This window comes from Engystomops pustulosus, chromosome 6 (genome assembly GCF_040894005.1).
Source record: "Engystomops pustulosus chromosome 6, aEngPut4.maternal, whole genome shotgun sequence".
Classification (NCBI taxonomy): Eukaryota; Metazoa; Chordata; class Amphibia; order Anura; family Leptodactylidae; genus Engystomops; species Engystomops pustulosus.
The window spans coordinates 81,762,746-81,779,747 of record NC_092416.1 but is presented as its reverse complement, the minus strand read 5'-3'; the positions used below and the strand labels follow the sequence as shown (position 1 = coordinate 81,779,747).

General features: G+C 40.2%; 2 protein-coding genes across 11 annotated transcripts in view; one reads left to right on the top strand and one right to left on the bottom strand.

Moving 5' to 3' along the window:
• JAM3 (junctional adhesion molecule 3) overlaps positions 1-17,002 on the bottom strand; it is a 397,725-nt gene that overhangs the window by 176,395 nt on the left and 204,328 nt on the right. The window lies entirely within an intron of this gene.
• The window catches only part of BRSK1 (BR serine/threonine kinase 1), a 191,266-nt gene that overhangs the window by 127,071 nt on the left and 47,193 nt on the right, over positions 1-17,002 (top strand). For 8 of the 10 annotated variants that reach the window (XM_072156758.1, XM_072156760.1, XM_072156757.1 and 5 more), the window contains 3 exons: positions 6,342-6,482; positions 8,216-8,332; positions 8,756-8,789. In XM_072156758.1, coding sequence (XP_072012859.1) covers positions 6,342-6,482; positions 8,216-8,332; positions 8,756-8,789 — 292 coding nt within the window. Of the gene's footprint in view, positions 1-6,341; positions 6,483-8,215; positions 8,333-8,755; positions 8,790-14,469; positions 14,798-17,002 lie in introns of those variants that run through there. The other 2 variants (XM_072156766.1, XM_072156767.1) reach the window with 2 other exon arrangements.

Genomic DNA, 17,002 nt, shown 5'->3' with positions numbered 1-17,002 from the left:
AAATGTGCTAAAAAGGGGTCAAAAGGTCATACAGTTCCAAAATGGTATCAAAGGAAAAGTCAACTTGTCCCACAAAAAACACATCAAAGTATGAAAAAGTTATTTACGCCAGAATGGGGCGAAAGACATTTTTTTGTACAGAAAGTTTTTAATGTATTTAAACACAGTAAAACCTGTATAAATTTTATATCCCCGTGATCATTAATATCAATTTATCAGCGTCAAAACATAGCAAAATGAAGATTTTTTTCAAACAAAAGTTTTTTTTATTTTTTAAACCTCAATAAACTTGGTATCCCCTATAATCACAAATAAAGGAGAGGTGTCATGTGGAGTGCAAAGTGAAAGTTGTAAAAGCCAAGCCCACCACAGAATGCTTCAAATGCTTTATTCACCAATTTCACTGCATTTGGATTTTTTTCCCATTTCCCAGTGCATGGTATGGAATACTATGTTCCGTCACTTTGAAGTACAATTTGCTACGCAGAAAAAAAGCCCACACACACCTCTGTACATGAAAAGATTCCAAAGTTATGGATTTTTGAAGCTGAGGTGTGAAAAATGGAAACACAAAACCAAAAAAGTCCTTAAGGCAGGGGTCCCCAAACTATGGCCCGCGGACCGAATGCAACTCCATAAGGCCCCCAGTTTCCCGACGATGAGTGAGAGAAGCTTACCTGCCCCCTCCCTCCTCCATTGTACATCCTGACATGGCCACTAGGTGGAGTGCACAGCACCGTTAGTGTGCAGGGATAGTGGCCTGTCGCAAGGTGGCAGCATGAATTTTTGTGCACGGCTCTGCTGCTCTGTGCTGTTGTCATCACGGAGTCTCCCCATTTGATAGAAACACTTTGAATTGTGGGCAAGGAGAGATCATAGCCGCCCTCAGTGCACATTCTGGGGAGACAGCCTACAAGTCTTACGGCCACCAGGGAGTCGAGGACTCCTGCCTCCATCCATATACTTGCCGGGCATCTGAGCGACAGCTGACACAAGTGTGTACCCAACCCAGACTGGAGACAGGAGTGCTGCACTGGGGGACCAGATGGAGTGCAGCAGGCAGTCCCAGGCTAGCTAATCCTGTGCCCTTGGCTGCGGGTCACTACAACAACATGTTTGTGCCACTCAGTGCCAGGGGGAGCTTTACAAATTTAAGTATATCCCAATGTTGGTCACTCACTGTAAGATTAGAGAGACTTTCTAACTATGTTTTAGAATAGTGTTGAACATCCAGCACTGCTGAGTCAGTATGTAGTCACCGCCAAGAAACCGGTGACAGACTGGACTAACAGGTGGTCTCCGCCATCAGCACTTTCTTTCCACTGAAGGGTGTTGTAAAATTATAAAATGTCTTCTTTTTAGCTCTGCCTAGGCCATCATGTAAGTAGAGTTGCTACAAAATATTTTAAGGAATTTTTTAATATTTATGTAATGAATTGTAAATAAATATAAAACCAGTAAATAAAATTATTAAAAAATAATGCAATGGTTGAAAGTAATATGGTTAAATGTAAAACTCTTTAAAAGATTTTTTTCCTTTTTAATATGTTTTATTTTTTATTTTTTGCCTAACCTTCATTCATAGAGCTGAAACTAAAAAGCATTGACTTTTTTTCTTTATTGAATAACAGGGAAACACATTTAGCTTTAACCTTCTAATTCTTAGGCCAAATGATGCTACTTAGGTAGTTCGAGTCTCTGCCTTGCCACCCACCTTACTTCTCTTTGTTAATTAAAATGTCTTTATGATAAAGCCAGGAAAGTATGATTTATTTCGCCATCACACATTAGAAGCAGGAGCCATTATCACCACTGTCCTCTATATTGACTCTCTGAAAAGGTGTCAGGTCAAAAGGGTTTCTCTATTTAATGAGGTCAATATAATTGTTTGAACGTCCCTTCACAATGACTAATGTGTGGATCATAAATGATACATGTCTTAACTAAATTCTAAGACATAATTACCATATCCCACCATATATTGAGGCAAATTCCTGGTAAGCCCTTTAAGCATCTTAATCATTCAAGGTCACTAATGCGCATAAATATCTTTTATCTTATTAAACCATTCAAATACTGAAATAGCTAAGCTGATTTTATACTAGCAAAAGCTTAAACTTCCTAGGAATATTAGCCTGACTTACAAGGGTACCAAATTACAGCGCTTATCAATATGGCTGAATAGTGGGGATGGCAGATTAGTTGTGAGTGATTTCTTACCTTTATTGGATGTACTCTGGACACCATGTGCTTCTTAAAGCAGTTTTTCACTAACATGGCACAGACCCCCGGAATACTAGGGATTCCAAATAATATGTCCTATTCAAGGAAGTCCTATTTTATGATGACAAAATATGATAAAACTTTTTTAAAAAAGTGTCAGAAAAAACATGTGATAATACATACCTATATACAGAGTGCCACCCATTTTACTACTGCTGCTTCTCATAAAGCTCTAGGTTTGAGTTTTTCTTAAAGTGGATGCAAATTTCTTTAGGGAAGGTGCCTGTCAGTCCCAATTGAGGGGGCGTCCCTCCATTGGGGGAGGAAGGGAGCATGCCGTGTCTGTGTGTATGTGTTTTATATCCATCTCATGGATCTCATCATCTCTCATCTCTGATCTGTCTTATCTCTCTTTTTCTATGTGTCAGATACTAGTGAATGTTCAGAAGCTAAATGATAGTGTATATAAACCTGTACCCTAATAATCACATTGTCAGCACACAGAACTAGAGAAATCATGAAGTGTCTGGTTAGAGAGTCCCCGCCCTGGGATTTTACACTGATCCTCACTGGGTGATAGGAGCTAAAACTGCAAACGAAGTACAATTGCATAGTAAGAGGTTAAAAATTATCTTTATTGTATCACTAGGGGACTAAAATTTAAGAAGTTTCTTAATAAATATGTTAATAGCTATATAAGATAGATCAAACAGTGGAGGTGGATGGAAGTACAGAAGCACCCAGAAACAACGTCTTCTGTTGAAAGACATATGTATGTGTGGTAATATTGCCTGAAAAGTTGCTCTAGACAAGAACAAACCCTTTCTCCTAAGAATGGTAACGCCTACGTTATGAGTCCCATAGCTCTGCGATCACTAAGAATATCACTCAGAGGCCACACAATGTGAACTCCAGGTGGCAGATTTCTGGGAGATGCTGTCACTGTGAGTGAGTGTGCCTCTAATATACTGAATGCATTATTAGCACAGAATCTAGGGGTTATAGAGGCAATGTATCTCTCTGTGCCAGGGTTGTTAGGTGGCAGCCGAGGGACCCTTTTGGTCTCCATGCATTATAAGATAAAACAACAAGGAAAACAAGGAAATTATTTGGCATGACCATATCCGTAGACCAGTGGTTGTTAACCTTGTTTGAGGTACCAAACCCACCCGTTTCATATGCACATTCACTGAACCCTTCTTTAGTGATAAATCAAATATGTGTGTGTCTTGACCTTCATGGCAGAGGCTCCACCGAACCCATGAGACTGATTCACCGAACCCCGGTTAAGCACCACTGCTGTATAGGCAATAGATGGATGATATACAGTATAAAGAATAAAGAAATACTCTATAAATGTGTTATTGTAGTAATCATAATGTCTGAGGGAATACAACTTTCATTCTATTTAAATTGCAAGTTTAACTGCACTAAATTTATAGTAAAAAAGATCATTTTAGAATTGCAGCTTTTTCCCTCTAGTTAACTAAAAGAAATATTATATCATAGATCCAGACATTGTGACTGTGGATAGGCATAATATTCTCTCCACATTGCACTTTCCAGGTCATTCCTCCTGTCCCCTCTCTTACTTTTCCATCTTTTGAGGTCCATACCCTCAGACTTTTCTTTTCGTTGTATACCATCCTCCTGGCTCACCCTAACAGTTCCTTGACCACTTTGACTCTTGGCTCCCTCCCTTTCTATCTTGTGATATCCCAACACTTATCATGGGAGACTTTAACATTTCTATGAACACCCCCATCTCCTCTTCAGCCTCTCAGCTCCTATCACTTACTACCTCTCTAGGACTCTTACAACTCTCTGATTCTCCCATTCACCAAGAGGGAAACATCCTTGACTTGCTCTTTGCCCGACTCTCTTCTGTCTTCAGTAATAATGCCTTTCTACTTTCAGACCATAACGTTCTCTCTTTCAATCTAAATAGTTCTTCTCCTGTAGAGAATTTGGCCATTCATCATACATACCGGAACCCACTTCCCATTAGTGTTCTCACCTTGCAGAGACTGTGCAGTCATCACTGTCCCCCATCTCCTCTCTCTTGTCCAAACCTGGCTACTAACCATTATAATCATGTTCTCAAAAGCACCCTGGCACCACCCTCAGTTCAAGCCTTTAAACACAAATGTCAGCACACGCCACAAACCTATTTCCTATGGCAATGCTCCAGAAGCACCGAACATCTGTGGAGAAAATCTTACACTGCTACTGACTTTCTTCACTTCAAATTTATGCTCAAATCCTACAACTCTGCTCTTCACCTTGCTAAACAATCCTAAAAGGCTCTTCGATACTCTTCATTCCTTACTAACAGCCACCTGTCACCGGCATTGGGGCTGAAGTTCTGGCCTCCTGCTTTAAAAACAAAATTTACGGCATCTGCCAGGAAATTATTTCTCAATCCACTAACTCCATTAATCCTCTACGCTCCGGTACTGTACCTCTTCACTCTCTTCCTTTGAGCCAGTCACAGAGGAAGAAGTGTCCAGGCTCCTTTCATCTGCTTGTCCCACCACCTGCATCAGGAACCCTTCCTCTCACATCGCCTACAGTCCCTCTCCCTAGCAGTCACTTCTCACCTCACTAAAATTTTCACTCTCTCTCTCTTTTCGGGTGTCTTTCCCTCATCTTTCAAGCATCTTCTCTGGACCCATCCAGTGCTGCTAACTACCGACCAGTTTCTAATCTCCCTCCTTGATTTCCTACAATCTAGTTTCTGCTCTATGCACTCTACTGAAACTTCTCTTACTAAAGTCTCTGATGATCTCCTTATGGCTAAGTCCAAAAGTGACTATTCGCTCCTCATTCTTCTGGATCTTTTGGCAGGTTTGATACTGTGGATCACTAGCTCCTCCTCAGGATGCTTTGCTGCATTGGCCTGTAGGACACTTGGTTTTCTCCCTATATCTCTGACTGCACTTTCAGTGTCAACTTTTCTGGATCTCTCTCTCTTCTTCAGTTCAGTTCTTTTGATATACAACGCATGAAAAAGTTACGATTTTTGGCACCTACCATCAAAATTGCAACTTTTATGGGGTTTTATGCTTTTTTCTCAAAGGGCTAAAAGAGGCAGGTCATAGAGTGGTTATATTAAAATGATGATGCATGGAAATTATTTTAACTGTTTCTAATGGTAAAGTTAAAGGAAATCAACCATGTAAAAAGCATTAAAAAAACTACAAATACTCACCTCTGCTCCTCTTTATCTTGATCCTGGCGCTGTTTTTCGCTAAGCTTGACACGTTGGGATCACCTAAGACATTATGCCCATAGTGGACAGAAAAAATGATGCCCCTTGCCTGGAAGTTTCCACTGTTAGGGTGCATTCACATGAACGTATGAGGGACATATATCAGCCGCAAATTTGTGGCCGGATATACGTCCCCCCAAAGCCGTCTATGGTGCCCGGGCTTGGTAAGTGTAATTTCTCAAATTGAGGCTTATTAGGTGACTTTTAGAATTAGACTGTAGGAAACATTTAGTGAAATTCTTTTCTTTAGTCTGTATCACTAAAGCCATCGGATTTTCATATTATGTCATTCACATTATTTTGCTATATCTGTGATTAAGAATGTGTAATATATTTGGGGCACATGTGTCATAAGTCTGGCTTTTTATAGTTCCTATATATATATATATACTGTATATATCAGTAAATTACAATTTGCGTCCATTTTGTATTTTACGATTGCAGGTTAGCATTGCAATAGAAAGTTAATAAATCAAACAGGCACTTTTAGAGTGCTGCCTAAAAAGAAGAACTTTATAATCTGTTGCTAATGAGAACTACATAAAAGCCATAGTAAAATTTCAGAAGCCTTATCCATTGAAGTAATGGTGATGAACCATGTGAAGATACATCTGTTCCTGCATAAAGTAAAAAGGAGAACATTTGTTTTATGCTGATCCAAATTTACCTGCAAATAAATCTCCCTATTGACCAGATCACTCACATATCAAGAATCAGTGACTGTAAAGATTCCTTGCAGATGAAAACTTTTCTTTCATATTAGGTAGTGCTGAAAAATATTAAAAGTTCCTTTTTATTTTACATAATTAATACTATATAATTTCCACTGAATATTTCTATTTTTCAGATATCTGGTGCTTGAACATGTGTCTGGTGGAGAACTTTTTGACTACCTGGTTAAAAAGGGACGACTAACTCCAAAGGAGGCTAGAAAATTCTTCCGACAAATCATATCCGCTTTGGATTTCTGTCACAGCTACTCTATATGGTGAGTCAGAGCTTTTGTTTTTTCTGCGGGCAGTGACGTGATAAATGTTTGCTAAAGATAGTCTGAATTGAAAAGGTTATAAGATTCAGCCTCCATATCCTGAAAAGGAGCTGACGGATACAGAAAAAAAGGAACAGGGTTTTGACAGCTTGATGTACGTGATAAAACAAAAATTTACCATGTACTTAAATGGTTACAGACCTAAATCATGATATATAAAGTCCCATTAACTGGGGTATGGTTGCTTTTTCATGAACATTGCCTGGGATAACCTAAAATGGTCACAATATTGTCATGACTAGTTGCCCAAATATTAATCTATTTCTAATTGACTTACCAAAAGCTTTTTTCCATCTACAACTCAGTTTAAAGTGAACATGTCACCAGAATGTCATTTTAGCTGGTGTCAGGTTCCAATAACCTATGCTATGCTGATCTATGCAATTTTTTTCTGAATCTTTCAGTACTTTATATAAGTTTAATTCGCATTACCTGGCTCACTACCAGCAGCATGTGGTGAGTCCAGGGGGAAGGGCAGCTGCAACCACACCATCCCCCTTTTTCGCCTGCCTTCTCAATACACTCGATAGGAAGTGGGGAGGGGGTGGGAACTGTATGGAGTCGAGGAGACTGACACAGGCACACAGCCTGCTACAGATGCCCCTCCCAAATGACGCACCACACTCTGCTGGCATGGAGCCAGGTTATATGAATTAAACTATTGTTAAGTACTGAAATGATTCAGAATGCTGACAATGGCATTTTTGAAATCAGCATAGCAGAGGTTATTGGAACTTGTCACCAGCTACAAATGGCATTCCTGGTGACAAGTTCACTTTAAGTAGGGAACTTAGATAACATTGTAGATTAGGTAAACTTCTCACATGTCAAATTTAACAAACACTAAGATACTTCTGGTACAAACAGGCACTGTGATGTCACAATGAGTATTGTAATGTGACAATATGGTCAGTTGATGTCAAAATTGTGAATTGTCATATCATAAAGGAGCATTAAGATGCCATACAGGTGCATTGTGGTGCCATTATTGGAATGTCAAAATCCAGACTTCCAACGACATAATGGATATTGTGAATGTAAAGTGAGGCAACATGATGTCAAAAAGGGGCATTCTGATTTCATAATAGCATTGTGATAGCATAGAATGGTCAGTATGATGCCACAATGAACTACTTTTAACTCATAAAAAGAACATAATTTTGACATTATGGAATGGTATTGTGACTTGCAAAATGGGCATCTTGATGTAATAATGGCACAATGTGATGTCACATAGGGGTATTTGAAGTCATAACGGTTATTGCGATGTCAAAATCGAGCATTTTGATGTCATAAATGAGCATTGCTATGCAATAATGGAAATTGTATTGTAATTTCCACATGAGTTTGTTTTCCACTAAAACTTTGGAGATTATAAATCTTTAGAGTCTGGGTCCACTAAAACCAGTGGCAAGCACATTGGTGGCATGAGCTGGTGCTACCAGGCACATTTTTAGGGCTATAACAAATAAAAGTGCATGAACATTTAGTACTAAAATAGGCTGGTCATAAAGAAGTTAAAAGAGGATTTTTGCTCCCTGGGACAATTCTGATTCAGTAGAAAAATTGGGCTGAGGACCAGAATCCCCCTTTACGATTTTTTAAGAAACTATGCATTTTCCTGTCTGTCTCTAATCCACAATCGTTTTCCCTTTAACTCTCCACCTGGCCAGCCACAGAGACCTGAAGCCTGAAAATTTATTGTTAGATGAAAAAAACAACATACGAATAGCAGATTTTGGAATGGCGTCACTGCAGGTCGGGGACAGTTTACTTGAGACCAGTTGTGGGTGAGTACAGAATGTACTTAGCATTGTGATCATTCACTGATAAAACTTTTACAAAATCCACGACAATATGTCTTGTTGTGGATTTAGTTCAGGTCTTCACTAACTTATACAAAAATAGCAGAGATAATTTTGCTATCCAGAGAAAGGGATCTTAGCTGCAGTTAAACTTATTGAGATAACATACCTTTCAAAGATTTCATAGAAATATTCACATTATAAATTCAACCCCAGCTTACAGTTTGTCAGAAGACAATGGTATATCACACATCGTTTCCATTACAACGTGGTACCAACATCTACATGACTTGATATAAACATGAATCTACTTAACCAATTCTTCACTTTGTCCTCTGTTAACATCCCTATTCTTTCTCTGTCTTTCCTTTTCTTACATTTTTTCATGCCTCACTTCCTTGCGTCCAGGTCTCCTCACTATGCATGCCCTGAGGTGATCAAGGTAAGTTTTATTGACTTCCATCTTTCTTGTGAAATTTTTCCTTCCTCTATTTCCATAAAGATGACATTCAATTATTGTGGCTAACTAGCATGTTACAGTGTATGCTATGAAATGAACAATGGGGAAATTTATGGAACTTGTTACAAAAAAGTCTTTCTTTGTTGCCCTGTGCAACATATCACAACTCAGTTTTCATTTTACACTTAAAGGTAAACTACCAGTCCATTTCAGTTTTATTAACCACTAATGCTGTTCGTTAGCGATCAGCATCTTAATTAGTGCAATATGCTTATTAGGAGCTTTGCTCTCATACTTTTTGTATAAAATTAAAGGGGTATTCCGGGAATATGAACGTCTGACACAAAAACCCTTAATGATATAAATAAATGAATACAACAATACTCAATGTCATTAGTCACAAAACGGAGCTAAAATAATATGATTTTAAGATGGCCGCCACTGGAAACTACAAGTTCCATGATCCTTTAGTTCTCAGTAACTCCTCCTACCACTTATGCTCTGCTAACAAGAATGATGTAACAGGTTTTCTTGCTCTGTTACCATAGTAATGATGTGTAACTGCCATCACCACAACACTGGCCATACTGGATGCACTGCAACCAACCGACTACAGCGAAACGTAGTGGTGATCACATGACCCTGCCCAGGCAGGTACAGGACATGTGATGTGGACATGTGACCAGCGGCCATCTTCTTTTCTGCGACGGACCGCACGGAGGAAATTAACGGACTGATTAAAGGGCCGGTAGCATTTTAATTCTTCAATTACAGTCTATGTCACCAGCATTTTCTGCTAAGGGGAGCAAAATTTTAAATAAAAACTAATTACACATTAGCTTATATTTTGAGTGCCCACTTGTATATTAATTATGCTGATTCCTGGAATACCCCTTTAACTTTAATCTTTATTTTAATAATCACAAGTGCTTTGGGGTTGTTACCAGAGCCCCTCCAGGCTTTGGGATCTCTGGCTTCTCACCTGCCTCCCTGCTCCCTTGACACTCCCCGTCTGGTGTCTGCCAGAAAACTTGCAGCAGTGCAAATTAACTTTGTGTTGCCATGAGATTTCAGCACACAGTAGAAGTGAGGAGTGCCAGGGGAGCAGGGAGGTGGGGAAAATGTTCATTTGAAGACATATATAACCCAGAGATCCCAGGGTGTACAAGCGTTGAAATATTCTCAATTACTGAAGTACAGGAAATGGCACAGGTTATAGCGCAATTTTGCACCAGGTAGGGTAGAATTGTCCAGGCACATGCTGGCTGTCGGATATATTAGGTGGATGGTGGTATGGGGTTTACATCACATGCTTTTGTAATTGCTTCACAGACTGTAATTGTGCCCCTGTAGCAAAAGATCCATAGACTGTGACCCCTAGAGTGTTTGTTAGATCCATAAACTGTAACCCCTATAGCAGTGATGGCGAACCTATGGCACTGGTGCCAGAGGTGGCACTCAGAGTCATTTCTTTGGGCACTTAGGCCATCACCCCAGGACAGAATACCCCAAAGAGGACCAAATCCACCATATCTTCCTGCAGTCCCAGGCAACTTAAGAGATGCTGCTCTCAGCGGTATTTTAAAGCGACAATTCATTGGCTGTTTGGAACTGCGGGGAAAGTGAGAAGGTGTTGACAGAAATGCAATACCTTTTGAGGTCCTCATTCTGGACCCACCATTCCTCTACAGAGAGACCCTGGAGAGAAGCTACAACAAGAGTCTGAATTTGCCCTCCTTCTTTCAACTGTATTGGTGGCCTCAGGGGGCCGATACAATTGAAAGATTAAAAGAACAGGTAACAATGAGTTACTTCTTAAAATGCCATGTTGGCACTTCACAGTAAATAAGTGAAATTTGGATGTTGTTTGGGCACTCGGTCTCTAAAAGGTTCGCCATCACTGCCCTATAGTGTTGGATCCATAGACTGTGACCCCCTATAGTAATGGATCTATAGACTGTGACCTGTATAGTATGGATCTATAGATCTATGTACAGACATGTCATTGCGCTATTCTCACATTGTCCACAAACTTGTCTCTGCCCGCTCTACTGCATGGGACACTACGGGGAGAAGAGGATGCTGGAGCATCTGAGTACTGAGTTTATTTCTTTTTTTATATGAGATATGTCAGAATCGGGTCAGTAAGCCGTATAAATTCCCATACACTGTGCTCCTTATAGTAATAGGTCAATAGACTGTGCTTGCTCCAGTAATAGATCCATATACTTTACCCACTGTAACAAGAGACAAATAGACTGAGCCCCATGTGGCAATTTGTACATAATAAAATACCTTCTTTTAATCCTATAGGACAAGCTAGGTTATTTTAGCAGAGGAAATAACCACAAAAAATGTGTTATCTTATTACAGATACCCCTTTTCAATATGGCAATCACCTGAGAGTGGAGAGTCACTCCTTGTCAGCAACACTTCACTCTGGCTCACTTTTTAAACAAATATGTATTCACTTAAGCAATTGAAAAGCTATATAGGAATTCCACATTTCTTGGTAGCTATAGGGATATTCCTACTATGGCTTTAGGCAAGAAGTGCATTAACCTGGGTCCCGGTCTTCCGAAGACCCAAGGCTGTTTTGTTTTAACCCTTTCATGACAATGTGCTATCAGCTGTAGTATGGCAGTATATAATAAGATTAATCAGACAACCTAGGGTTAAAGTACCCTAGGTATTCTGAAAAAGATGAAAAGTAAAAATAAAAAAGTTAAATAAAAAACCCAAAAATTCAAATCACCCCCCTTTCCCTAGAACTGATCTAAATATTAATAAACAGTAAAAATCATAAACACATTGGGGCAGATTTATTTACCTGGTCCATTCGCGATCCAGCGGCACGTTCTCTGCGCTGCATTAGGGTCCGGCCGGGATTTAGTAAGGTAGTTCCTCCGCTGTGCTGAAAAGCATCGGAACGCACTGGAGTTCACCGTCTCGGGCTGAGTGAAGGTAAGTGCAAGCTCCGCTACAGATTTTTTGTTTTAAATGCGGCGGTTTTTCGGAATCCGTCAGGTTTTCGTTCGGCCACGCCCCCCGATTATCGTCATGTGCATGCCAGCGCCGATGCGCCACAATCCGATCGCGTGCGCCAAAATCCCGGGGCAAATCAGGGGAAATCGGCGCAAATTGGAAATATTCGGGTAACACGTCGGGAAACCGCGAATCGGGCCCTTAGTAAATGACCCCCATTATGTATTGCCGCTTCCAAAAATGCCTGATCTATCAAAATATAATAACGTTTTTTCACAGCGTTTAACTCCGTAGCGAAAAATAGCGCCCAAAGTCAAAAATGCCACTTTTTGCCATTTTGAAAAATATAAAAAAAACTATAAAAAGTGATCAAAAGGTTGTACAGTCCTAGAAATGATAGCAATAAAAACGTAATCAAAAATCGCGAAATGACACCACCCACAGTATGAAAGTATGAAAAAGTTATTGGCGCCAGAAGATGGCAAAATCAAAAAAGAATATTTTTGTACAGGAGGTTTTACTTTTTATAAATGTATGAAAACATTATAAAACCTATACAAGTTTGGTATCCCCTTTGATCGTACTGACCCAAAGAATAAAGTAGACATGTCATTTGTGGTGCACAGTGAAAGCTGTAAAATCCAAGCCCACAAGAAAACATCGCAAATGGGTTTTTTCACCATTTTCACTGCATTTGGAATTTTTTTCCCCGCCTCCCAGTACACAGCATGGAATATTAAATACCATCACTACGAAGTGCAATTTGTTACGCAGAAAAAAAGCCGGCAAACAGCGCTTTACGTGTAAAAATAAAAAAGTTATAGATCTTTGAAGATGGGGAGTGAAAAATAGAAATGAAAAAACAAAAAAGGTCAGGTTGCTAAGGGGACTGCATCTCGTGCCAGTGTGATTTTGTTGTTGTGCAGTTATTTAGAAATGGAACCAGACTAAAATACAAGCATTTTAACTAAATCAACTGCACCATCTGCATGAACTAGTAAGGACAATTTTACAGTTTTACTGTATATCAGTCCCTTCATTGTTTATTCTTTATCTTGTTCCATTTACTTTTAGCACATATAAGAGAGCTACAAAACAATGAATGTCTCTTTTGGGAAGTTCAGGGGTGTACCAGTATATTATGGTGTGTCATATAGAGATTAGGGGGGATTAGCCATTCAAAGTAAACAGAGAACAGAGCTGGCATGAGTGAATGGCTGAAGGATTTTCAGACATTGTATATACTTTGCCGCCAGAGGAAAAAGATTTTCAGACTAAAGGAGACGTTATGAATTATAGGGTGTCATGTAATGTGACACATATGGTATGAGTGCAGCATTGATCTGACATGCAGTGACACACTGCTGAAGGCATCCGGTGTAGTCGTGTAGGTTATCAGTGCCATGCACTAGGTCTATGGAGAGCCTGGCATCTAAGGAGCTGAGCTGCTGTGACAGACTGAGGAATAGAGTCATTCTGAATTCATTCCCCACTTCCCCAATCTGACACTAGCCTGTCTGTGTGCCAAGGAAGGCCGCAGCTATGTATAGCTCAATTTGTATATTATTACTGCTCAATAAACAACCTTGTTGTTTATTATAGACCACTATACTATTATAGATATAGATATATATAGATATATTTCTTATACATATATATATTGGTCGAAAAAAAACATCAAGTTTCACTTAAACTGTTGAGTAACAATGGACAGTCCAGGGGATCATTGGGACCCCCACAAATCACTGTAGTGGGGGTCCCAAGTCACCCTTTGCTCTTCATCACATAACACCTGTATAGGAGTGTGTATAGAGTATTGCTGATCATGTAGCTTGACACACATTTGTAATTGGGGCTGTCAAAAGCAAGATATTTCTAAGAAAGGAAATCTAATAGTAGTCAATGTGCCAAGTATTTGCCTAATTATAGCAGGCGCAGCTATAGCAGCTGCTATGGGGTCCACAGTGGCAGGGAGCCCCATCATCCAACCTGCCACACTAACAAATGGAGGATGTGTACCATTATATACATATTATAATGCACATTGTACAGCATAATATGCATATAACAGTGCCCATCTTCCTCAGTACACAGCCGGGAGCTCAGACAAGAAATGTTGGGGGAGGGGTCAGTGAGATTAGGAATCTCTCTTCTCTAGCTTCTACTTATATGAATGAATGAGTGTATACATGTGTGTATCAGTTTAGAGTTTTATGTGCGTGTATATAATTACATAAATGTATGAAATGGAAAATCAGCAGCTTAACAGCAATTTTAATTTAATTTAATGGGTGCGATCCTCTACTCTCGCCAGCCAAAGTCCATTAGATATCCAAAAATGAAAAGACAGCAGCACTCTAATATAGTGAAAAAACAAACTTAGTGTTTATTCCACCTCAAATAAATGTATGTATATATGAGTGCAGGGCCGCATCTGCCATGAGGCGAGATGAAAATCTCGCTTCAGGCGGCAGATGCCCGAGCCTTGATTAGAGCGGCACCCTGGGCGTCTGTAATGTGGGTGATTCGGGCGCTCAATGCCGCCCGAATCACCCACCATGAAATTAATCGCGTCTGTTTCTTTAAGAACCCAGACGCGATTACTATACAGAGCGGAGATGGGATGGGGGGGCGTGGTGTGTATGTACGCTGTGACCTGACAGCGTGCACTGCAAGCATCTCCAGCCTGCTGACAGGTTCTCCTGTCCTTCCGGCCTCCACGTGTAGATAACATTAGTGAGGAGCCACAAGTGAAGCTCCCGCTCTCTGGACCTTGTGCAGGGAGACCGGAGGACAGGAGGAGCAGCAGGAGACTGCAGGTGGAGGAGCCCAGGAGTGTGCCCGAGCCTCAGGACCTGAAGAGTCACTGGATCCAGCTACACAGGTGCAGGCCGGGTGTCGGGTGTCACAGGTTTGCCGGCAGGAGCCGCTGAGTGAGGGGAAAGTCTCTGAAATGCTGACTGTAACCCCTGCTGTGCCAGAGAGCAGTAAAGAACAGAGCTCAGGTACTGAGGGGCTGGAACTGTATGTGCTCCAATATCAGGTTGTTAACCCTTGGTGTGTGCATGGAGGCAAAACTTCCCCAAAGATTTTATCAACTCTTTACCTCCCTATTGATTTTTGCTCAGCTTTGTATAGATAGGCTTAGGATACTACCGGTAGTAACAACTACAGGTGGCCCCCTACTTAAGAACACCTGACTTACATACAACCCCTAGTTACAAACGGACCTCTGGATATTGGTAATTACTGTGCTTTAGTCCTAGGCTACAATAATCAGCTGTAACAGTTATCACAGGTGGCTGCAATTAAGATTTATTGTTAATCCTGGTTCTTATGACAACCCAACTGTCACAAAGACCAAAAAAAGTTTGACTGGGGTTACAATAATAAAGTATACAGTTCTGACTTACATACAAACTCAACTTAAGAACAAACCTACAGACCCTATCTTGTACGTAACCAAGGGAATGCTTGTATATACTTCACTTGCATCACCTAGTCCTCCATCCGCTACTGCTTATGTCACCTGCACAGACTGAAATAATTCAGCTGCAAATGGTATTCTTCATATACTCAACTAATCTGGTATCCGCTATTGTATATTCCAGCTGTATAGCAACTATATTATACCCCCTGTGCATAAAGTGAACTAATTCTCTACCAAATACTGTATATTCCACCTGCATGGACTAAGCTAAGCCTTTATCAGCTACGAATATTATTTTCCATTTGTAGCGACTGAACTAATCTGGTGTCTACTGTATATTATATTACCAAAAAAAAGGTTCAAAAGAACACAGAAACAAATAATAACCATAAATATACTTTATTTCAATCAAAATAGATGTTAAAAACCAAACATAATACAGCATACATGAACGGACACAAATGATATAAAATTGTGTGTATACCACATAACGGTAGTAACTAGCCAGTACAAATTATAACACACTAATAAGAATAATGAGTGCACAGTAAGATGGGACAATGCCCAAAAGTAAGTAAACTCAGAGTGTACAACACAAAGCTGTAAACCAGTGGCTGTAATACCATACCAAGGAGAGGATCACACACAGACAATGCCCCGACACGTGTTTCGCATATGGCGCTTTTTCACTCCCCTTTAAAAAGCGCCAAATGCGAAACACGTGTCGGGGCATTGTCTGTGTGTGATCCTCTCCTTGGTATGGTATTACAGCCACTGGTTTACAGCTTTGTGTTGTACACTCTGAGTTTACTTACTTTTGGGCATTGTCCCATCTTACTGTGCACTCATTATTCTTATTAGTGTGTTATAATTTGTACTGGCTAGTTACTACCGTTATGTGGTATACACACAATTTTATATCATTTGTGTCCGTTCATGTATGCTGTATTATGTTTGGTTTTTAACATCTATTTTGATTGAAATAAAGTATATTTATGGTTATTATTTGTTTCTGTGTTCTTTTGAACCTCTTTTTTGGTAATATCCTATTTTACCCTAAGGTATTTTGTTTATATGCCCATACCTAATGGGTTTTCTATTTTTTGGTGTAGTCTACTGTATATTCTATCGGTATAGCAGTACGCTTCATCTGCATAAGATCTTCTTATCAACTACAGGCGGTCCCCTACTTAACACTCGACTTAGAGACGACCCCTAGTTACAAACGGACCTCTGGATGTTGGTAATTACTGTACTTTAGTCCTAGGCTACAATAATCAGCTGTAACAGTTATCACAGGCGTCTGTAATGAAGCTTTAGTGTTACTCCTGGTTCTTATGACAACCCAACATTTTTAAAATGGGGGTCGGGGGGGGGGGGGGCAGCATTTTCAATTTTCGCCTCAGGCAGCAAAATGGCTAGAATCGGCCCTGTATGAGTGTATAAACCTCTCCTCAGCCCCTGCTGCCTGATATACTTTCTGTAACCACTCTGCCTCAACCTCTATAGATAGTTGAGACATTTAAAGGCCTCCTCCATAGAAACTGACCAATAAGTAAAATATCAGCAAGAAACAGACTGTGTTATGAGAAGGTGAAGAGCAGCACGCCAAGAGCAACAGAAGGGAAGGAGACACAGGCAAGTGTAAACAATGAGGACATGTTCTCCAGCAGAGATCACAGAGAAGGGGAACAAAGATGATGAGGAGGGCAGTGAAGGACAAACCGCAACACGTTATAATGGAAGCATGTAAACTGAAAGAGGAGGCCAGAGAAGTCAC